This window comes from Phascolarctos cinereus, unplaced genomic scaffold (genome assembly GCF_003287225.1).
Source record: "Phascolarctos cinereus isolate Bilbo 61053 unplaced genomic scaffold, phaCin_HiC Scaffold_4;HRSCAF=312, whole genome shotgun sequence".
Taxonomy (NCBI): Eukaryota; Metazoa; Chordata; class Mammalia; order Diprotodontia; family Phascolarctidae; genus Phascolarctos; species Phascolarctos cinereus.
The window spans coordinates 659,763,498-659,787,141 of NW_027555847.1; the positions used below are offsets into that span (position 1 = coordinate 659,763,498).

The 23,644-nt window shown below is 48.6% G+C and overlaps 1 protein-coding gene across 1 annotated transcript; it reads left to right on the forward strand.

Moving 5' to 3' along the window:
- Positions 1 to 1,503: 1,503 nt before the first annotated feature.
- On the forward strand, positions 1,504 to 20,171 carry NACC1 (nucleus accumbens associated 1). Its single transcript, XM_020995147.2, has 6 exons — positions 1,504 to 1,834; positions 15,442 to 16,474; positions 16,580 to 16,753; positions 17,366 to 17,471; positions 17,695 to 17,792; positions 18,012 to 20,171. The coding sequence occupies exons 2-6, from the start codon at positions 15,547 to 15,549 to the stop codon at positions 18,269 to 18,271; spliced, it is 1,566 nt and encodes a 521-aa protein (XP_020850806.1). The 5' UTR covers positions 1,504 to 1,834; positions 15,442 to 15,546; the 3' UTR covers positions 18,272 to 20,171.
- Positions 20,172 to 23,644: the final 3,473 nt, after the last annotated feature.

The window sequence follows — 23,644 nt, forward strand, 5'->3', positions numbered from 1 at the left end:
CTTGAAGAAGACGAGCGAGACTTTGCGGGGCCCGGCCGGGGGAGGTTCTGAAGTGAGTGAGAGTAGTTGGAATGTGGCTCAGCCACAACCCAAGCCTCTACCTCTATTCATTGACTATTAGAGCTGAAAGGGAGCTTAAGGATCGTGTTGTCCAATACCCTTATTTTAAAGGTGTAGAAACTGAGGTTTAACGGTGAAAGAGAGAGTTTCGAACTGAAGTTTCTTGACTGTGTGCTTGCCCGAGCAAACTTGTGGAGAACCTGCTTTGATGCCAGGCCCATGCCGGTAACTGCTTACTAATTATGCCCTACCTTCACACGTTAGAAGTTTTCAAAGCACTTTGCACTAATTCGATAGACCACAATCAATGTCAACTGACATATTATTTGCCTTTTAAATGCCTATTAACTGCTGGGCATTGGAGATACAAAGAGGGGGAAAAACATTCTCTTACCCTAGGGAGCTAATGTTCAAACCCAAAAACAGACAGGAAGAAAGGCAACTATCACTTCTAAATTTTACAGGTTTAAAAACTGAGGCCCATAGGCATTAAAATCCCTCACTGAGTCCCAGTGGAAGCTGGTCCTAGAAGAGAAAATATCTAACCTATAAAGTGCTTTTAAGCTTTGCCAAATGCTTTATATATTATCTTGTTTGACCCTTACTACAACCCTCAGGACTGGTAAATTTGGTATCTGTGACTTAGTTTCTCAGGTAAAGGGAACTGAGTTCCCTCTTCCCCCTACGAAAGTGAGGTAATCGGAGGGACAAACCCCCTCTCACTTTCCCTTGACCTCCCAAAGATTGCCAACTATGTAGTTGGGGAAGGTGATAGCCCCAGAAGAGTTCCTTCTCAGGATAGGGCTTACTCAGCAGGGTAGCCAGGCGAGAGGTGCCTAGTGGGTCTCCGAGAACCCTTTCCCAAGCCTATTTTCAAAACCCTGGAAGGACACAGCAGGGAAACATTCCAACGTGTCCTCTCATTTTAATATGGCCGTAGCTCCTCCTCCATTTTACAGGTGAGGAAACTGAACCTCAGAGCAGGCCAATGCCTCACATTGTGCCTGAATGCCAGAGTTCGAAAACATTTTCCCCAAAAGAGGATTGCAGTTGTGATTGGTCATTACCATCTGCCCTTGGAGATGCTTCCTTTGATTATATCCCTCCTCTTCCACCAAAATCCTTTTTCATTGGTAATGCCTATTCCCTTTCCCCTTTTAAGAGTTTGGAGGTAAAGCAGAGGAAGAATCTTGTCCCACCCCTTATTTCTTTCCCTTCCCCTTCCCCTTCCTTTTCCCCCTCCCCCACAGGCGGAGGGATAAGGAGAGGGGGAGGAGCGCAGGCATCCTCGGCGCTCAGCTGGTCAGGTCTGCCCCGAGCACTGGTTGGGCGGGGGGAGGGGGCGGGAAGAGAAGAGAACGTCCGGCCCATCTCGGTACCCACAGTCACAGCAGCGGCCGTTTTTTTTTTTTTTTGGCCGTTGCCGCCGCGGCGATCGTGTGCTCTGGGCTCGGCTGAGGCGGCCTGGGCCGACAATGAATGGCCGCCGCGGCTGCCGCTGCTGCTTCTGCTGCTGAGGAGGAGGAGACGGAGGAGGAGGAGGAGGAGACCCGGACCGGGACCGAGCCCGAAGCAGCAGCGGCGGCTGTGGGGGCTGAGACGAGGGCGCGAGGCGGGCGCGGGCCCGTGGCCCCAGAGCCTGGGAGCCAGAGAGGCCGGCGCAGGGCCCGGCCCAACACAGCGCAGCCCAGCCCGGCCCGTCCCGAGCCGGCGCAGCCCCGCTGGCCACCCCGGCCCCGGTCCCGGCTCCGGCTCTGGCTCCGGTTCCAGACAGGTGAGCGAGCGAACTAGCGAGCATGGCACAAGCCCTGACCCCAAGCCCGACCCAGACCCCGGCCCCCGACCAGGGCCCGACCCTGGGACTTCGGCCTCGGACCCAGACCCCAGCCCTTGTCCTCGACCCAACCCCTGCCCAGACCCCGGCCCCGACTCTGACCCCAGACCCTCAGACCCCGGTCCCATCCCGTCTCAGCCGGGTCTAGACCCCAAGTTTCGTCTTAACTCCTGTTCACGTCCCACCCAGACTCAGCCCTGCTCCATCTCGGTCCGTCCCTTGTCCCCCCTCCTCCAACTCAGTTCTCTAAGTAAACCCACCTTCCAAGCCTGGGGCCCAGCTCCTCTCCCCACCAAGGTCTAGACTTTCTCATCTGCCTGGACCCTCCATCCCCAGGAACTTTTGGTGACTCCTTCCCTTTCGGATTTATCCCCCTTTGCGCGTTTCGCGTTTGCAGACCTGCTCCCTCTCCTCTCCCCTTTAGTAATCTCCCTTCTAAAATCCTTTGCCCGACCCTTCTTTTTTTCCCTGGAGTTTGGGGGAGGGGGCTAGTCCTGGAAAAAAACCCTCTTCCTAGCCCTAGGTCTTTTCTCCTCCTCCCAACCACTTCCCTGCCCTCGCTTCGGCAAATTTAAGTTGATAGGTGGAGGTACCTTGTAGGCTGTATCCCCAGGTACCTCCTCGACCCTCCCCCTCCTCTGCAGCTCCACCCCTCCAAAGCCTTGCGTGGCCTGGTAATCTTGGGCAGCCCCTTCCTGGCGCCCTCCCCCCCTCCAGCTGAGGAGTGACTCGGGTATCCCAACCCTTCTCCCTCTCTTTTCTTTCTCAGTGCTCTCCTCCCCTGCTATAGCAAACAAGGTTCAAGGGAGGGGCCTGGTAAAGCAAACTTCGGGGTGGGTGGGTAACCCCGGTGATCCTTCTCTCCCTTCCCCACTGGGAGTTGCTGGGCAGCTGTGTTTGTCGAGGGGAGGGAAGGGGGCAATCTAGGCCATGTGCTTTCAGAGATGGCTGTGAGGCCTTGTAGGGATTGGTGACTTCTTCCCCAAATTGTTCGAAGCTTTTGGGAGTGGGGGGAGAGCCTAGAATGTACTTGGGGGGGGTGGTGGAGATGACAAAGCAGTGAATTTAGTGCCCTGATAGAAATTAAAAGCACTTGGGACACAGATGGCAGGGCATTAGAACAGGCTTCCCCCCCCCCCCAACTCTTCTTCCTCCTCCTTATCCCAGGTGTAGCCTCTTCTCTCTGTCCTTCCCGCTTCCCAGGGCTGGTTTCTCTCCTTCCCTGGCTCAGTGCTGGCTATGGCTCTGATTTTGGCTTTGCTAGCTCTCGAAGCTGTGTTTCTTTGCCTTGTTGGGTGCCGGCTGGTTGGGTGGGTGGCATGTGGGCAGCTTTAGAAACAGCCTGGAACACCTAACGAAGGCATTTTGTTTTCTAAGGGGGTGGCCCCAGGGTAATTGTCCCTCCCCTTCCCTCAACCCCCACCCAATAGAAAAGGTTCTTGGGAGGGCCTGCCTGGCCTCCTGCGAGGAAGTGATAGTTTGTCCCTCCTGTCTGCCTTGGGATTGGAGGGCTGGAGTGCAGCTACTTGGACATCTTTTGCCCAGTGCCAGGGGCCCTCAGTTCCATTCAACAAACAGTCAGCATGTTCTGTGTGCTTTGCACTTCCTTCCTTAGCTCAGATTTCTTGGAGTTTTCTGTTTTTTGCTTCTTGGGGCTGGAGAAAAGGGTGTGTGTATAGATTTGCTTGCCTTTCCAACCTAGGCTTCAGTCTTTTCCAAGGAACCTGCAGGTTAAGGAATTGGGGAGATGCATGTATTGGTGCTTAGTTATGAGTTAGTGGTTGCTTAATTCTTACCCAATAGAGTGAGTCTTTGTCATAGGGAGGCTGTCCCTTGCCTCAACCAGTTGAGCCCTAGGATCACCCTATGGAACTAACCAAGGGTGTGGTCTGCAGGCTCTCTTCAAGCATAGCAGCTCCCCTGCTGAAGGCCTCTGATAACTGAATTGGGTCTAAAAAGGGGTTGGGGGTAGCCCTCGTCCACCCTTTGAGTATACCAGGGATGCTTTCTCATTGATAATTCTGCCAGCCCAGTAGGACATTAAACATCAACTGTGGGCTGATTTTGGGCTTCTATATGAAGAATTACCTTGGGGAGCAGTGATTAGATTTATTCTTCTTGGTCCAGAGAGCAAAGCTAGCAGCACCAGATGGTATTATCAGAAGGGTAAATTTAAGTTTGATATAAGGAAAAATATAGAAATTAAGAGAATACAGAAATTGTTCCAAAGTGGAATGGGCTGCCTTAGGAGCTACTGAATGTTCCTCATCATTGGAGAATTATCTTAAAGAAAGTTTGTATGCCTACTTTGGTGGCAGAGGGGAGAGGAGAGGGGAGTGTTATAGAGCAGTTCCTGGTTTGAGTTGGTCTGCCTGATCTCATAGCTCCATTTTACCCATTTTCCCCTTTCTCTATTCTTTAGTAGTTGAAGGTGCTAGGTTTTCTTCCCTGTATAGCCTTCTTGGGATGGAGCTGGACAGCTTTGTATCGTATGGTTTGAAGATAGGGAAATCACCACTGGCATATGCTGTCCAAGCTTGCCCAGATTCCATACCGAGCACTTACTGTGTAAGAAAAGGGGATCACCACAGAAGTAGAAGGCTGGGTCCTTTCCCTTTAGGAGCTCACACTCTAGGGCCAGAGAATACTTAGGAAACCTATAAGGCCTTCCCTGACCAAGAGATCAGTGAATGTCAAATAGTAGATCTCCAGGGCATGCAGATGTGCTGAAGAGTTGTAGAGGAGAGGGGATAGAGGCTTTTCCCTGGACTTTAGAAGGGAGCAGAAGGGAGAATGTTTCTTTTGGGAAGCAACTGAGTCTCATCTCCACAGCATAGGCTGTCAGGCAGGGTCATTTGACCATAGTATTTGTCTGTCCCTTGGCAGCTTCAGAAGCCATAACCTTCCAAAGATTGCTCACCCTGGGCTTGGGCTAGGGGCACTTCTGCTGTCAGGAAACAGAGCAGGGGCCTACTTAGCCTTTGAGCTGAGGGGTAAAGGTACCAAACCCCTTCCTTCATACCTTGAGGATCTAGGGTATTGGAAGAGAGAAAGAGAAGAAGGCCTTTCTTTCCCAGGCCCAGTTCTGATGGTCTGCACTTAGCTCCTGCCCCAGAGAAACCTGTAAAGACCAGGTAGCCCTAGCTTCCGTGGTCTTTGGCTTGGTGATAAGTGTCCAGAGTTCTGGAAGTTGGGTGAATTCTTTTGTCTCTAGGTTCTGGTTATTGTAAGAAGCAATAGCCTGAAGATATGTGGGAGACAGGTTTAGTGTTTGTATTTGTATTTGCTTCTGAAGGGGATCTGAGCCTGGTCACACTGCCCCAGGTTAGAAGACAACTAACTACTGAATCTGCTGCTTGGTCAGGGACAGTTCACTCAGAGCTTTACTCTTCCACCAAGATGTTCTTAATAGTTTTCTAGTTCCTTCCTTTCCTGATGATCTTACCCAGCTGTTATCTAGAACAGGGAGCCCCAAGGCCTGAGCAAAATGCCAGGTTGGGCCAGTTCTTCCAGGTTTAATGAAAGGTTAGAAACAGGCCCCCCCCCCATCTGATTGTTGGAAACCTATGCCCAGTATCTTCCACACATCAGCCAGGCAGCCTGCCTTTGGAGGCTCTCCTGAAACCTCTTCTCCCTTTGGGGAGCAGCTGCATTCTGGCCTCACCCTCATCTTGGGGCTAGAATGAACTATTCCCTTCTAGGAGGTGAGGAATCATTCCCTTCTTTTCAGTTTCAAAAACACTCCTGCTACAAGGGAGTAGCGAGGGCCTATGGCTGTGATGGCAACTCTGCTGAGTTCTACCTAGGGTGCAGTTTAGGGCAGCATTGCTCTATTTCTAGAACTCTTGAATTCAGTCCCCAGCTTTATCTGGGGTAGCAATGGGGGCTGAGCTCCTAAGGTGGGAGGCCGTGTCTTTGTGCATGTGTGGGGTGAGGTGGAGGTGGAGAGGGAGAGGGAGCTGTCTTTGGTAGTTGTAATAACAATGATTTGGTCAATCAACAAACATTTGTTGATTGTTTCCAATGCATTGTACTGGGTTTCCTCACCCAACTTAACCTCTAGGAGAAGAAACAGACAGCAAGAACAGATGGCTAGAATACATGCGTTATTACATAGGTGCCTTAGAGAGTTGCAAAGCAAAATGAGATTAGCAGGGTGAAGACATCACCCACTGGGCAGGAGGAAGCAGGGAAGAATTCATGGAGAATTTTTATGAGCCTTTTAATGGGAATCCAGTATGCCAAGAAAGTGGGGAGGGCCAGCATTTCAGTCATAAGGGTCAGCATAAGCCGAGGCACAGAACTTGGAGGGCAGCAAGGTGTGTTTTGGGAGCAGGGCAGGAGAACAAATGTGTTTGGCTGGAGTGTGGCATGTGTACCAGGAGCATGATGGGAGAATGTGAAAAGTAGGGTGGTGTTAGATTGGAGAGGGCTTTGAATGACTGACCAAGAAGTCTGATTATAATCCTCCCTTAGATACTATTGTGTGGTACTGCTTACCGAGTGCTTAGCAGCCCTGTATGAGAGAGGTGGGGCAGGTATGTTTATTTCCATTTTATAAATAAGGAAAATGAGGCTTAGAGAATGACTTGCTCAGAGTAACATTGTTTGAATGCAGCAGTTTGCACCACATTCCTAATCCAGCATTCCTATTTTCCCTTTTTTCCTATGCTATGGTACTTCATAAAAGAATCTTACCTTCCTCTTCCTACTTCATTTTCTCCTATAGATGAGCATACACTTTTGGTCCGGTCTGTTTGGAGTCTGAGGAAAGTATAGAGTCAGACACCCTGTGAGGCAGCTAAGTGGTTCAGTGGTTAGAGCCCTGGACCTGAAGTCAGGAAGACCTGAATTCAAATCAAATCCATTCTCAGATACTTAAGAGCTGTATGACCCTGGGTAGGTCAACCTTGCCTTGGTTTCCTCTGACTGTAAAATAAGAATAACAATAGTACCTACTTCCCAGCATTGTTTTTAGGATCAAGTGAGATAATACTTGTAAAGTGCTTAGCACGGTGCCTGAACCTAGAAGGCACTTAATAAATCCTTCTTCCTTATTTTAAGGGTGACTAATAGTCTCCCCATTTAACAGGGAAGCTATGGAGGCTTCTCCAGGGACAGGGAAGTGCTTTGCTCAATGTCATGCAGCCAGTGAGTGGCAGTGCTTGGAGTAGCAGGCACTTCTTTAGCCCTTGTTCTGAGGGAAAGCTACTGCCAAGCCTCTGAAAAGGGTGAGCTTTTGTCTTGTGGGGAGGCACCGTAGGTGAATGATTGGAAAGCATCTGTGAAGCACTTACCTGGTATTAGGTAGAAGGGATACAAATACAAAAGTTCTTCCCCTCCTGAACCTCATTGTTCTAATGACCCAGACTACATTTAGGTGGAATGGTGGCCTAGGAAGTCTCAGGTGGTGACTGGATCAGTTTGACAGTCCATTGACAGTCCTTTCTAGAACCAATGATGATGTCAATTTGTGAATCAGAGGCAGCAAGTCAGGAGAGGGTTAATGAGAGTTAAGCTCAAGGGTTTGGAGTTCAAAATACAGGCAGTCAGAACCTGAGGAGAGAGGGCTGTCTGGGAGTGCCCAGAGGAGTTGGGATAGCATGAAAGCCCTCCCTTGAAGGAAGGGTAGGATTTGAACTGGCAGAAAGAAAAGAGAAAAAGGCATTCCAGACTGGTGATGATGGAATGGACAACAATGAAACTAGATTGCAGAGGTTTATGTTGGGGGAGACCTTAGAAGTAGGTTTGAGGTCAGATTGTGGAGGACTTTGAATGCCAGATTGGAATTTAGACTTAATTCAGGCTGGGATCAGAGGATCAGAGATGGAACCTTGGAGATCATCCTGGCTGATCCTCTCTTACCAGCGAGGAAACTGATGCCCAGAAAGGGGCCACAGAATGGAGGTATGCACACTGGGCCTCTGATGCCAGTCTTGCACTCTTTCCACACCATCACATACATTGTCTTCTGGGCAGTTGGTGAGGAAGAAGTGCTTTGGGGAGGTGACTTTGCAGGCAATTGAGAGGCAGGCTGTCGTAGGATCCCAAGGAGAGGTGAGGAGACATTAGATTCAGGTGATGCCCAGTGTAATGGTGAAAGAAGGTTTTTCTGTGTGCATTTTTCTCACCTTTTCTATCAGATTTGTAAGCTCGAGATAGTAGGCACCATAGAATCTTGGTTATCTTTGTCATACCAACGAGAGAGCACTGCCCAGGACCTGGCATAGAGGAACCGATATTTGAATCTGCCTACAGAGGCTATGTGAAGGGAGAAGGTCTTGGTAACAGCTTGACTGCCTTGGACACTGGGGTGCAGGCAAGGGAGGAGTAAGGTGACTGAAGTTTCCATCCAGCCTGGGAAATGATGCCATTGACAGCCACAGGAAGTTGGGAAAGGGAACTGGGGATTCTTTTTCTTCAACAGTTTCTTTGTTTTCATCCCATTGAGATCATTCATTGATCCTATAACCATTTTATTGATTTAGAGATAGAAGAGACCTTAGAGGTCATTTAGTTCAACATCTTTTTTTTTTTTAGTGAGGCATTCGGGGTTAAGTAACTTGCCCAAGATCACACAGCTAGTTAAGTGTCAGGTGTTTGGTCTGAGGCCGGATTTGAACTCAGGTCCTCCTCACTTCAGGGCCGGTGCTCTATCCACTGAGCCACCCAGCTGCCCCTCTACATCTTCATTTTATAGATGAGGACATTGAGACCCAAAGAGGTTTAAGGGCCTTGCTCAAGGTCATGCTGTCCTAAAGTAGAAGAGCTGGATTCCAACCACCGAGGCTGAGGCTACATCCAGGAAGAACAAGACACTTAGACCACAGAGGTGTTCAGAGAAGGGAGAAACTCACTGGGCATTAGAGTAGTTGAGGAATACTTGAGCTGGTTTTGGGAGTGGGAGGGAGGGAATATTCATGTGTGTGTGTGTATTTGGAGCTAGAAAAGGATATTTCAAGCAAAGGGAAGACCAGGAGGAAGGCACCAGAGGTCAGAATAAGTACAGTGTATGAGTGGAGTCCAGTTTGACTGGAGGGGTAGGATGCATGTGGGAGAGAAGGGGGTTGGTAATTGATTGGATGTGGGGACCTGGGAAAAGAAAACACCAGTCTGATTTCTGAGTTTTGAACCTGGACAAATAGGACGGTGGTGGGGACTGTTGACAGACACACTGAAGTGTTCAGTTTCATGTGGCTACCAGTTGTCTCCAGGATCAAGTTAAAATTACTTAGTTTGCCATTCAAAGTCATCCATAATTGGCTTATCCTGCAGACAGTGGGGAGCCACTGAATGTTTCTTAGTGGGTGAAGTGATATGATCAGAGCTAGCTGTGCTTTAGGTTGATTAGTCTGGCAGTTTGTGGAGGATGGATTGAGACCCTAGTCAGAGACCCTTGTTTAGGAGGCTGTGGTAATTGAGGCAGAGGCCATGGGGTCATGGATATGTGTGGTATCCGTAGGGATGAAATGGCCAGAACAGACGTAAGAGGCAGCAAAGGAAAAATTAATAGGATTTGGAGACTAGATGTGGGGAAAAGAGAGAGAGAAACAGAGACGAAAAGTGCTGGTGCTGTGAATGGTAGGAATGAAGTTGGGAAAGGAAGATGAGTAGTAGGGGCTTGTTGTTTTCTGAGGTAATGGCAAGATAGCTGAGAGAATCACAGAAGCTGTATTGTCCACCTCATAACAGAGCAGAATGCCATTTTACACTGTTCCCAACATGTGAATGCCAACCCTTCACTTGAAAACCTCTGATAAGTTGAAATCTCACTCAATTCTATTGTATATAGCTTTAATTGATAGGATGTTTTTCCTTCCATCGAATTTGGTATGTTGACTGAATGAAACGGCTTTTTATTAAGTAGTTATTCTTTGCAAAGCGCTGTGCTAAGCTATTGGGATAAAACAGAAGAGTAAGAACAGTCCCTTTTCTCAAAGTGCTCACATTCTGATAGAGGGAGTCCTAGACAGTCCATAGAGGCGTGTAGTACATGGTAGAGCTGGGGTTTGAACCATTATGCTTAATGTCCAAAGTGAAATTCATGATCATTCCCCACAAACCTTCCCTTTTCCCTAACTTGTCACTGTTGAGGGCACCGCTATCCTCCCAGTCCCCAACGCTCACAACCTGGGGGTCATTCTTGACTCCTCAATTTCTTTCATGCCAAATCCAGTCTGTTGTCAAGACCTGTCAAATCTACCTTCTGTTATGTACACCTCTTGTCTCCTCTGTTGCTGCCACAACCTTGATGCAGGAGGCTCTTGTTCCCTGATTCCTTGATTAAGTACAATGGCCTGCTGGTTGGTCTTTAGCCTCTCCCCAGTCCATTATCCGATTAGCTGTCCATTGATCTTTAATCTAGATCACAGGTCCAACCAAGTCACCCTCTTGCTCAGTAAACTCCAGTGGCTCCCTATTACCTCCAGGATCAAACCTAAAACCTTCTGTTTGGCTTTTGAAGCTCTTCATAACCTGGCCCTTCCCTGCCTTTCCAGTCTTAAACCTTACTCTCCTCCACACACTTGGATTCACTGACTTACCTTCCTTGCTGTTCTTGAGCAAGGCATCTCCTGATGCTTGGAACTCTCCCTCCTATTTTCTGCCTCCTGACTTCCTTGGCTCCTACAAGTCTCAGCTTAGATCCCACCTTCTGCAGGAAGATTTTCCTAGTCCTCCTTAGTGTTAGCGTCTGCCCTCTGAGATTATCTCCAATTTCCCTGTGTAGATGTAGAGTAGTTAGGTATTGCATTGGAGAGTGCTGGACCTTGCAGTCAGGAAGGCTGGAGTTCAAATGTGGCCTCAGACACTTACTTAGATGTGTGACCCTGGGCAAATGTTTGTCTCTTTCTTTAAATTTATCTGGGCAAGTCTCTTAACCCCTGTTTGCCTCTCTATCCCCATCAGTAAAATGGATGTAATAAAAGCAACTTACCTCCCAGGGTAGTTTTGAGGATCAAATGAGATAATGATTATAAAGTGTTTAGCACAGCGCCTGGCACATAGTAATGCTGTATAAATGTTAGCTATTATTATTATTAATCTTGTTTGTACATAGTTGTTTGTGTAATCTCCCCCATTAGACTGAGCTCCTTGGGAGCAGGTGCTGTGGGTTTTTTGTTTTTGTTTTTGTTTTTGCTTTTCCTTATATTCCTAGGGCTTAGTACAGTGTGTGGCCGTAGTACGGTACTTAATAAATAATGCTGCTTGACTTGACTTAAATGCTGGGAAAGACATGCAAGAAGAATAAGATGCCTAAGAGAGTGCTAAGAGAGAGGGGAGCTCACTAGGGATTAGAGTGGTTGGACAATTCTTGAACTGGTCCTCACGTTTCAGACCCCAAAGGCAAGAGTTCTTTTTATAAAATGCAAAGGAATTCCCAAACCCAAAATAGGATAAGTGACTTCCAGAATGTCTTTTTTTTAAAAATGCCTAGACAGGATAACAGAACCTAACACCATGCAGTTCTTATTAAATTGCTCAGAAGATACGTTATAGCGAATTGGCATCATGGTTTTGGAAGTCAGTCATAGTGGTTATAGAGAAATACCAGCACAGAATGAGAGGCAGGACAAAAACCAGGATGACAGCATATTAGAGAAGCCAGAGCAGGGGGTGGTCTGCATGGTCCATGGCTGCAGAGAGGGCAGCTAACCTTGCTGACAGAGTTAGATTGTAGGGCTTAGAGGAAGCCTTAGGGAAGAAAGGAAGCAGTTAGAAACACTCATTCTAGGAGTTTATAGGCTCTTGGCTCTAGAACTAAAAGGGAGCTCAGAGTCGGAGCTTATCAAGTCCAACTCTCTCCTGTTACAGACTGGGCCCAGAGAGATTTCAATGACTTGCCCAAGGTTCTGTAAGTAGTGAGGAGCAGATCTGAGTTTTTGAAACCAGGTCCTTTGACTCCAAATTAAATGATCTTTCCATTTTCAAAAGTGATCATTGTCAGTAATTCATTTGAGAAAGTGAAAAGTGTCGGGGACTGTAGGTACAGATTTGACATACATTATAAAACTGGCTTGTTCTCTTCAGTTGGATTTGCTGAACTTTTTACCAGTCAATAGCAGTGGGCAGAGACGTTAGTCACTGGGGGCTGGAAGGGTAAAAGAAGGTTTTTGGAGGCTAGGAGTGCCAGAGGGAAGTAGCCAGTGACAGTGGAGAGCTTTCCTTATTAAAAAGAATAGCCAAGGAAGGAGAATGAATATCTTTGCTTCTGCTGCTTGAAGGAAGGAGAGGAGAGTTGAATTGTAGGTTAAAGATGTGTTCAGAGTCACAGTGGTCTCCATGTACTCACTTTGCTTGTGCTCTAGGATGGTTTTGTCCTGGCCTTAAGAGTGGTGGTTGCAACAAAGACCATCACTCCCTGGGTTCTGTGGAGCTGGAGTTGAGGACTACATCAGGCCAAAAGAATATCCTAAAGACACAGTGTCATGCCACTCAAAACAAAACAAAAAACCCCTCTTTCTTGAATAGCTGGCATGGCCTAGGTAGAGGCCAGAGCTGCTGGGAGCTTTCTCTTGCATGCAGCTTGGTGAGAGATGCAGTGTACAGGAGCCAGCCCAATGTTAGCCCCTAGCCATTGGGGATGTGGGTCAGGAATGTCAGTCTAGGAGGATTTGCTTTGGGTGGCAAGAGAGGTTTTAGTTGGGGATCAGGCTGTTTGGAGGTATTCCTGGAGGGGGTTGCCCCTACCATACCTATCCCTTTCCTCCCTTTGTGTTGGGATGTGAGGTTGAGGGCCCCATGTCATCTTGGGGGCAGAGGGGAATCAAATAGCACTGGTGCTGTTTTGCTGACCTCTTGGGCCCTGGTTTAAGCCAGTTTTAGGTGGGAATTTAAGCTGGGGTTCCTGGCAGAAACCACCCCTGCCTCCCCCTTAGTCAGTGGGCTAATGGAGGGAATTATACTGAGCTCATTCCTTTTTTTTTTTATTAGGCAATTGGGGTTAAGTGACTTGCCCAGGGTCACACAGCTAGCTAGTGTCAAGTGTTTGATCTGAGGCCAGATTTAAACTCAGGTCCTCCTGACTCCCAAGGCCAGTGCTCTATACACTGCACCACCTAGCTGCCCCAGCTGAGCTCATTCCTACAATGATGCTTAGTCGTAGTGAGAGGGTTGTAGTTCAGGTTTTAGTGCTCAGTCTTCCATGGACCAGGAGTATCTGGCATACAGTAAGATCTTAATAAATACTTATTAAACTGAAAGAGAGAGCTTGGCATTTCTGAAAGATCTCTGGATGTAGAATCTAGGTGGGTGATATTGTAAGTCATGGTAGACCTACAAGGGCCCCTCCCTGCCTTCTACCTCTGCCTCTCCTCACAATTGCTCATCTGTAAAATGGAGATAGTAATTATACTACCTACCTCTTCAGGATTGTTGAGGGGAAAATGCTTTGTACCTGTGAAAATGTTATAGAATTTGGAGATGGTATTTATTATTGCTGTCTTCCCATCAGCTTACCCTATCTTTCTCCTCTTCCCTTCTCTCCCTTTCCATCAGCCTTTAATACTTCCTCCATTACTCATGGAATTCACTGAAGTCTGAGTAGGGGGTGGGTGAGGTGGGTGGATAGGTGGTCTAGGTAGCATGGCTAGTAGCAAGCGGGTCAGCCAGTCTGGGAAGTGACTCATAAGAAACAGGTAGATTGGGGTGGGGGAGGTGCAGATTAAATCTTTGAACCCATAAGGTGCCTTCTCCCTAAACATCAGCAACTCCCAGACTTAGGCTTCCTGGAGAAATGGGGGGTCAGTGGAAATCACTAGAGATCCAAGCTGGATGCATTTCTGGTTTCTTCCCTCTAGTCAATTAGGTCTCCCTAGCCCATAAAACTGCCTTCTAATTAACCAGGTATGAAGGTTTATGTATGGTTGATTAGCAGAGCAATTTGTAATAATTTCTCCCCCAAGAATTGCTAATTGAATTTTTTGAGACTCCCCTCATTTGCCCAGTCCGTAGCCTCGGGTTTTTCCAGGCTCAATGGGTGATGAGATTGTCTTCAAAATCAATGTGATCAAATGAGATACTGTATGTAAATACTTTAAGTGCTACATGTCAGCTCTTATTATCATTCCTTTTAACCAACTCTTGTTGCCTCCTCAATGTTCTCTGTCCCCGTCTTAGTACCATCCTCTTGTCCTCCTCCACCTTTGGGGATACTTGGTATCTCCTGGGTAAGGGCGATTATTATCTGGGTCTCTCCATAGGCTTCTGACTGATGTTCTGGCCACTCACCAAAGTTGTGCTGAGGGAACTGGAGACCTGAGATCTAATAGCTCCTCTTGAGATAAATGTGTGTATTCTTGCGGACCTTAGTTTCTTTCTCTGGAAAATGAAGAGATTTGGGCTGAATTAGAGGCTCTTAACCTTTTTTTCCCCCCTGTCCTGGACCCTTTTAACAATCTGCTGAAGTCTATGGACTTCTTCTTAGAGTAAGGTTTTTAAATGCATAAAATAAAAAATATAGATTACAAAAGAAAAAATGATTATAGTGGAATACAGTTATCAGAATATATGTTTTTAAATTTTTAAATTAACTCATTTTAAACTTAAGTACAAGATAAAGGGGGGAAGAGCATTGTCATGTGCATAGCAGAATGTAAGCAGTAAATTTCCATTTTAAGAAAGCCAATATAATAAATACTACACATTGTGTCCAGAGCTGCCCATCTTTTCTTTGTTTTCTTGTAAATTCTTTTTGTTTTCTGCTGTGCACTTTTTACTTTGTTCTTTTTTCCCCCCTTCCTTTCTACCCTCCACCCCAGGCTACAATTAAGCAAAGATATATTTGTGTACACACACATGCATACATATGCACACAAACACATACATACACAGCCATATATTTATGTACATACACTTACATATACGTACATATACTTAGATGTCTATAATCATACTTATAAATAGATATATACGTTCATATGCATCTGTGTAAGACTGGATTATACTTGTTTGTCCTCTGTTTCTTAGAGGATGGATAACAAAAATATGTATTTTTTAAAAGTAGCTCCAAGTTAACCCTATGGACTACATGATCCCTAAGGTTCCTTCTAGCTCTAGCATTCTAGGATTCTAAGAGCTGGTAGAGCAGGCTGCACGAGGCCCACAATCCCTTTGGGAAATTACTGCATCTGGGGCCCAGAAAGTGGTTTAGCCAGGTCCATGGCATAGTAACGATGTAGCCCAAAGGCTTAGCTTAAGAAGGGCAGTGTGCGGTTTCTCTGTTCCCACATGGTCCATTTTCGGGGCTTGGGGCCCTATTGTTGACTGTCAGGTATCATATTTCTTCCTACTATGGAAACTACTTCTCTGGTGGCAGCCTCAGCTTAGCTCTGGAGAGGTGGGCAGGGTTCCCATGACTTCCCCCCCACAATGGGATTAGTTTGATACCCTCTCTCCCTCCCACCTAGACCCTCCATTCTCCTGTAATCCTTCCTTTCCCGTTCAAGCACATCTTTTAATGCCTGGGCCTGGATACTGGGGGCCAGGATCCCCAGGTTCCAGGCCTGTTTTTCCACTTGGTGCCTCAGCTTCTCCCTCTTGTCATCCAGGGAGGTTTGCCCCTGAGCTTTGCTCAGCCTCATTGTGTGAGGACTTTGACATCCTGGGTGGAGGGAAGGGGGGCTTCCCCCATCCCTCCTCAAGCTGCTACCATCATGGCTCAGACCCTGCAGATGGAGATCCCCAACTTTGGCAACAGTATCCTGGAATGCTTGAATGAGCAGCGGCTGCAGGGTCTCTACTGTGATGTGTCAGTGGTGGTAAAAGGCCATGCTTTCAAGGCCCACCGTGCTGTTCTGGCTGCCAGCAGCTCCTATTTCCGGGACCTTTTCAACAGCAGCAAGAGTGCAGTGGTGGAACTGCCTGCCGCTGTGCAGCCCCAGTCCTTCCAACAGATCCTTAGCTTCTGCTATACTGGCCGCCTCAGCATGAATGTAGGTGACCAGTTCCTCCTCATGTACACTGCTGGCTTCCTCCAGATCCAGGAGATCATGGAGAAGGGCACAGAATTTTTCCTCAAGGTGAGCTCGCCCAGCTGTGACTCACAGGGCCTACACGTGGAGGAAACACCCTCGTCAGAGCCTCAGAGTCCCGTAGCCCAGACCTCCAGCTGGCCAGCTTGCAGCGCTCCACTCCCCCTTGTCTCTCGCGTCAAGACTGAGCAGCAAGAGTCAGACTCAGTTCAGTGCATGCCTGTAGCCAAGAGGTTATGGGACAGTGGCCAGAAAGAGGGTGGCAGCAATGGCAGCCGCAAAATGGCCAAGTTCTCAAACCCAGACCTAGGAGGGAACCGGTCCCAGCAGCCACAGCCCCTGGCACAGCAGCCTCAGCAGCAGCAGCAGGTGCCCCAAGGCATGGCACCAACCCCAGTGCCCGCAGGGGCAGCGGGTATGGGGAGCAGGCCCAGCACATCAGAACGGACCAGTCCTGGGACATCCAGCGCCTACACTAGTGATAGCCCCAGTTCCTACCACAATGAGGAGGATGAGGAGGAGGATGCAGGGGAGGAGGGCTCCGATGAGCAGTACCGCCAGATCTGCAACATGTACACCATGTACAGCATGATGAATGTAGGCCAGACAGGTGAGTGGAGCCCCGTGGGGCGAGGGAGGGAGGGGCTTAGCCCCGGGGAGGCCCTACAGCCCCCATCGGCACTCCCCTCCCCTCCCCTCCCCACTCTCTCCCCAGCCGAAAAGGTGGAGGCCCTGCCAGAGCAAGTGGTCTCCGAGTCCCGCAACCGAATCCGGGTGCGGCAAGACCTGGCCTCACTGCCAGCTGAGCTCATCAACCAGATAGGCAATCGATGCCACCCAAAGCTCTACGACGAGGGTGATCCTGCTGAGAAGCTGGAGCTTGTAACAGGTGGGCCTGGGAGTCTGAGAGAGGGCCTGCCTTGCTGTGCATTCAGTCACTGGGGGGGGGGGGGGGATGGAAGGCTGAACAAGGCCACCAGGGCTTCTGATCTTGAAGTCACAGTTTAGGAGGAGATAGAACATGTGCCTAAAACTTTACATGAGTGGTTAAGTGAGTGATACAGTCAGCAAGTACTTAGGACTTTGGGATGGCTGGAAAAGTCAGGAAAGGCTAGAGAAAGCAGGACTTGAGCAGGCCTTTAATGTAAGACGGATATGACTTGGGAGAGCATTTCCAGGCTAGGGGAACCAGCTAGACTAGGTGGGGATCTATGAGGAGGAGCTGGACTGGGCTTGAACAGGAGCAGGAGCAGTTAAGCTTTCATGTCTCCTGAAATCTCTTCTAGTCCTAGTTACTTCTCCCAGCTCCATTTTGTTATCTTGGCCCCTTAACTGTCATTGTGTATGTCCTCAATATGGCCAAGCTCCAGCCAGGAGTGGGTGGGGTTAAGATAGCTAAGTGGGTTTTTGTGGGTTGGCTATTGGTCCAGAGGGATGAGCGTTTGGGTGATCTTCCTGGCCTTTACTCAGTATGCAAATCTTCCCCCCTCCCCTTTACCAGGCACCAATGTATACATCACAAGGGCACAACTCATGAACTGTCACGTCAGTGCGGGTACAAGGCACAAAGTCCTCCTTCGTCGGCTCCTTGCCTCCTTTTTTGACAGGTGAGCCCTAGTATTCCCTTCATTTAAAACCAGTAAGCATGTGTTGATGCCTTCTGTGCATCCAAGGTGTTCTGGGACCTAGCCTGAGGGCCCCATGAAACTTGGCTATGATTTAGTCCCTTCGTGCCCCTCTGGAGTAAAGGGCTCAATGTCCTCTCTTGACCTGGGCTGGCCAGGCTAAGGGTCCCATGGGGTTCAGCTCTGGTCCCACTTCTCCTTCCAGGAACACTCTGGCCAACAGTTGTGGCACAGGCATCCGATCTTCCACCAATGACCCTAGACGAAAACCCTTGGACAGCCGGGTCCTCCATGCTGTCAAGTGTAAGGACTGGGGCATGTTGGGGAGGGAGGGAGTCCAGGGCTTGGGAAGTATGGAGCCAGTCCCCTGGAGGGACATGGGGCTGGTTCAGCTGTATTCATTCATTGAGAAAATACTTTAAGTGCCATTTTGGTGCTTAGCACGTTTCTGTGTGAGGAAGGCAGAATGAGCTATGGTCCTTAAGACTTCCCTTCCCTCCTCTCCCTTCATCTCTCCCCAAGTCTACTGCCAGAACTTCGCCCCCAACTTTAAGGAGAGTGAGATGAATGCCATCGCAGCGGACATGTGCACCAATGCCCGAAGGGTAGTGCGTAAGAGCTGGATGCCCAAGCGGAAGCCACTCGTGGCTGAGGGCGATACATACACGACCTTCATCGATGACACAGGCAGGATAGAGCCTGACTTGATGGGTGTGGAGCACGGCTTTGAGACGGCCAGCCATGATGGTGATGCTGGACCCTCAGCCGAAGCCCTCCAATAACCTTTCCCCTGCCCTGCCCGGCCTGGCCTCTCCTGGCCTGCACCCCCATTCTCCTCTCCCTCTTCCCCAACCGCAGGCTGCCCTTTGGCAAGGGTTCCCTCTGCCTTTCACTTTGGACTTTGTTTATTCTTTGGTTAATGTTCCCCGCCCCCCCCCCCCGTTCTTGGTCCGGTTTGCCAGAGGGGAAGTGTGATCACTGCACGCTGCTGTCTGTCCCATTCTCCCCTCACCTGAAAACAGCGCCACTTCTTTCCCACGGGGCACAAGGCACCAAGGAGCAGAAATCCAGGTGGTCTGTGTGGTCCTGTGGGGTGGGCTGAAGTGGGAGGTCTCACTGGTCTCCTCCTATCCTGTTCCCCATTTCATGACAGGCACTGAGAGTGGCTGGGAGAGTGTCAAACATGGTTTTGTTTCCTTTACTTTTTTTTAAACACACACTCAGAATGATCTAACTATATATATATATATAAAGAGAGAAATCTATAGACCTAGAAATAATATATATATTATAAAAATATTTACCAGGAAAGGAAAAGCATGTTCGTCCTACAAGCAAGAGAAAATGAGTAACAGACTGCCTCTCAGTGGCAAACACTCCCCCTCTCACCCCCCAAGTCAGTGCCCCAGTGGTATCTTCAGGAGTGGGCACTGGAGATTTGGACGAGGCCAGAGTCAGCCTCTGGCTGTCTTTATACTTTGTTCTTCCAGGCCTCCAGTCTGCGTTTCTGCCCTTTTTCCTCCTCTTTCACAGAGCCTCTGGCTTTTTTCATCTTCATTCTTAGCCTACTTTTCCAAAACACCTTCTGATCTATTTAATTTTGTTATTGGGACATCCTGTGGGATAGTAAGGGCAACTGGTAGTAACTCCATTTAACAGAGAGTAAATGGAGGTGTTCCCTGACTTTCCACCCCCCTTTCCCCACCCAGGGAAATTAGATCTGCCCAATGTCACAGCAAGGGAGTGGTGGGGTGTGGGCTAGAAAGTAGTCCTAGAGACAGTTCTTAGTTATGAGCTTTCTTCTACCAGATTCCTGCTGCTTTGGATCTTTAACCTATTTTGGTTCTTTCTAGAGGAAGGAACAGGCAGTGAATCGGGGCACTATTTGGGGGAAGGGTGTGGTGTGTGTGTGTGTGTGTGTGTGTGTGTGAGAGAGAGAGAGATTTGCTTGAGTGCACATGTGTATGCATGTATTTCAGTGTAAGTGAAAGAGATTGAAGTTCACTTGGGTGTGTGTGTGTTCGCTAGGGTAGGAATGATTCGAATGGTTTTGCTCTGGCAAACACCAGACTTGTTTTCTCAAGAATTGTTTCTTGGGGGAATGGTGGAGCAGGAGGCTGGGAGGGGTTCACACTGAAGTTGGACCCCTTCCCTTTTGTGTACATGAACCTGTCCTGAGAGCTGGGGCCCATGGGGCTGTCCTCCACGTCTTTCCTCTATCCGTACCTTTCCTCTGCCCCTGTTTCTGAAGCCCTGTGTACAGACTTTTAAAAAATACCTTTTGTAGCAAGTGTTAAGTTCTTTGGAAATATCAAGATCCTTAGAGTTTCCAAACCAATACAAATGTGACTCTTCACCTTCCACCCCACCATGTCCTCTACCTCCCAGCCTGGAGGCCTGGTAGGCTTAATTGGCTACTGGGATCTAGAAGGTATTGGGGGAACCAGGGTGGGTAGAAATCTATCCACATACTATGGGCTTTGTTGGTTTTTCTTGTAACGTGCCCTTCTCCCCTTTATGGTCCTCATTTCTGCTAGTCCATGGCTTTCCCTCTGAGACTCTGGCATGTCCAGCTTGGGCAGGCCCAACTAGGGGGTTAGTTCTCATTGTTAATTATTTTGAATAAGCTGATTTGTGGCTATTCCTTTTCCTTAATGAATAAGGATATTTTCTAGTTTGTTATATGTGAACATGGATTTTTTTTTGGTGGGGGGGTGCATCTTTATTTCATTTTTATTTGTCTCCCTTGTCTCTTCTTCCCCGTCTTTTCCCCTTTTGTTCCTCACAGACTCTCAGAGCCTGGGTGACCTCTCTCCCAAAGAGTTAGGGTGCTTATGCCTTTTGGCCAAATCCCATGCTCTTTCTGAACCTCTCATTTGTTCAGAAATTTAGAGGTGGAGGGGAGGGACTATAGGGGTCATCTGATTCAGTTGAGGTCCCTAGAAGTTACATGACTTCCCCCAGGCATGGCTAGGATGAGAAGCTGATTCCCAGTTTCATATTATTTTCTCTCCACCCCACTGTCTCTGCTGGGTCTGGGCACAGGGCAGGTGCACCTGAGGGTACCTGCTGAGTTACTTCTACCTCCTCTCCAGACTTCATTGGAGTGATGCCACATGATCAGTGATGGGTTTGGGGGAAGAGCAGAAACTTGTTTGACCTCTCAGGATCCTAGCTTTGTCAGCAGCTCTGTCCATCACCACCTTGGGTGCATCTCTTTTTCCTCCTTAGCTAATGAGTCATAAGTATTTATTTACTTACTTACCATTTGTCAGGTACAGACCTAAGAGCTGGAGACAGAAAGACAAAACAGTCCCTGCCTCATAAGGAGTTTACTTTCTAATGTAAATAATTCTTGGGCTTCTCTCTGCTTTATATTCCTTAGAGGAGGCAAAGTAAGAGCTGCCTGAGAGTCTGAATGGCTGGACACTGTTCCTTAATCTCCCCTGGGCTTTCTGGGTGTGAATCATTCTTTTTGGAAATGCCTAGTGCTATAGTTTGGGATGAAACCAGGTGGTGGCCCTGACCTTATTTTTCCTGCTATTTTTGGATAGGGGTCCGCTTGCAGGCAGTGGGAGAGATTACTTACCCTTCTTATCCTCTGACTGTGTTTTCTGCTTTCCAAGGACCTTGAGCAGGGCCCAGCATGCCCCACAGTGCTATCCACTAGGGTAGCTGCAATGTCTGGTTCTAGAGAACCTGGCAAGCAGTAGTGGTGGTGGGGGACATGCACTTTGAAGGAGCTCCCATCCCTGGGTCCTCAAGACTTTGGCACAGTGTCCCTAGGAGAGAGCCCCTGGCTCAGTAAGAGAGGTTGCCGGTTACCTTTTGAAGAGGCCATTTGAGGAAAATATACCCCCTTCCCTACTTCCTGAAGCTAGCCTATTTCTGTCCGTCTGATCTTTCCCAACCCCTCAGGATAAATCCTTCTTTTTAAATGACTACTCAGTGTAGGCTAAGAGAGAGAGAGGGAGCAAATTCCCCCACCCCAGCTGTGTACCCCCCAGTACCAGAGTCCTCTTGTGCTACATTATGTATGTCCACTTCTCAGTCACTTTCCTAAGCCCCTGGGGAGGGACACGAGACCTTTCTTCCCCGAATATACAAGCACCTTATCTGCCCTGCCACCCCCAAACTGTCCTAATTCCTCTTCCCCAAATCTCCCAAAGCACAAGGCCCCTCAAGGTGTTCTCCTAGCTAGGGTCACCTATGAGGTTCTGGGACCAAATTGGGGAAGGAGAGATCAGTAAGGAGGGGAGGCAGAGTGGGAGCCCCTTCTCACCTTGGTGCCCAGGGTAGGGAGGAAGGACAGTATGTGTATCCCTTATGTATTGTGGCCCCTAAATCCAGCTGTGAACTATGTAGCCTGTGGAGCTGCCTGTCATATTAACAAGGGTTGAGAGGAGGAGAGCAGAGCACTGGGGCAGGGCCAGAGTTGAAATTTAAAATTGGGTTGTCTACCAGCCACCCTTCAGCACATTCCTAGCCCCTGGTCCAGCTTAGGCTCTGGAGCCTTTTGCCCCCAATACGAGCAGTGAGTGGGTGAAATTCAGCCACACTGGGCCTGAGCTTTCATGCAGCCTGAGTTGTGATGGTTATTTCAGAGTGTCTTGCTTTGCTTCCCTCCCCCTGCCCCCCCTTTCTGCAACCCTTATTGGACCCCAGGTTCCTCCTTCCCTTTAGGCTTTGGCCTCTACTTCCAGGAAAAAATTCACCAGGATCTCCTACTTTATACACCTGGAAGCTCGAGGGGGAGGTGTCATTTAGCAATAAAGGAGGCAGCTGGGTGGGGGGAATATGGAGAGAGGAGAGACTTCTGGATTTCCAAATTCCATGGTTGTAAGCAGATGTTTGTGCCATGATTGTGAGAACCATAGACTTGGAGCTGAAAAGGACCTAGGAATCATCTTGTCCAGGCCCTAATTGTACAGATGCCAAAAGGTGCAGAGAGCCTGGAATGGGCCTGAGGGATTGTGCTGAAGTGGGCTGGGGAGGTGGGGCAGGGGAGTCAGCTTCTCCCAGGAGAGCCAAAGACAAGGGTTGTGCCTTACCAAAGGGGGGCTGCCCCCCTCTCCCCCACCCCCCCACCCCCAGGGTCCTGCTCTTCACTTTCCTTTCTCAAACATCCCTCATCTGATTCCCCACCCATTCACCTTTCTGCTGAGCTGCATGGCCCAGGAATGCTGGGTGCTTTCTGCTGATGCTGCAGCTGTTTCTTCATCAACCACCCCCAGAAGTCAGGTCCAGAATCAAGTTTTCCACAAAAAAGGAAGAAAAAAAAAGAAAAAGGAAAAAAAAAATTCCCCCAGACCCTGGGGCTGCCAGGATTTGTCTGTGTGAAGTGCCAATGACCTTGTGACCTTCAGAAAACACACACAAGGCTCCCCAGCCCCCAGCCTGCCTCACCCCCTGTGACCCCAGTAATGAGGCTTGCACATTAACTACTGTAAAGAGGAGCAGAGCTGGAGAAATGTGAATAATGGGAATAATACTGATAAGAATAAACAATGGCATTTGTAACTAAAGTTTCCACTTATTTACTTGAGGGGGAGGAAGAGGTTGCTTTCATACTCAGACCCTATCTTTCCTGCCCTTCAAAAGGCATAGAGGAAACATACAGGATCCAGATCATACCTCAGAGTAACCTGTCTTTCCCTTTTTGGGCTGAATTTCCTCCCCAGCCTCCAGAAGCCAGACAGACAAGCTTGTGGCTATCATTTAAGAAGTTGGATTTTTATTTCAAAATTGATATCTAGAAGGTGCTTCAGGACTACATGGCTTCAACTAAGTGCACATGGGGCAGAAACTGGTCTTTTGCCCAGCCCAAGGTTAGGGGCATTGTGCCTGTGGCATAGAACATGGGTAAAATTGGAGGTGAGGGAGAGGAAATTGAACTCCCCTTCCCCCCCAAGTATCTTCCTGCCACTCTTGACTAGTTTAGACCTCTAGGCAAAGCTCTGTAAAGTGCAATTATCCTGCTCCCTCATGGCCCAACTCTGAGCCCTCCTCTTTCCCCTGCCCCTATTGGGGAGTCCTAGGGGTCATAGGGAAAAGAGCAGTTGGAGCCTCACAAGGATCACAATGAGCAGGAAGAAGATGACATACCATTGTTTTTGGTGCGGGGGACACAGAGCAGGTAGCCCCCGAAAGAGAAC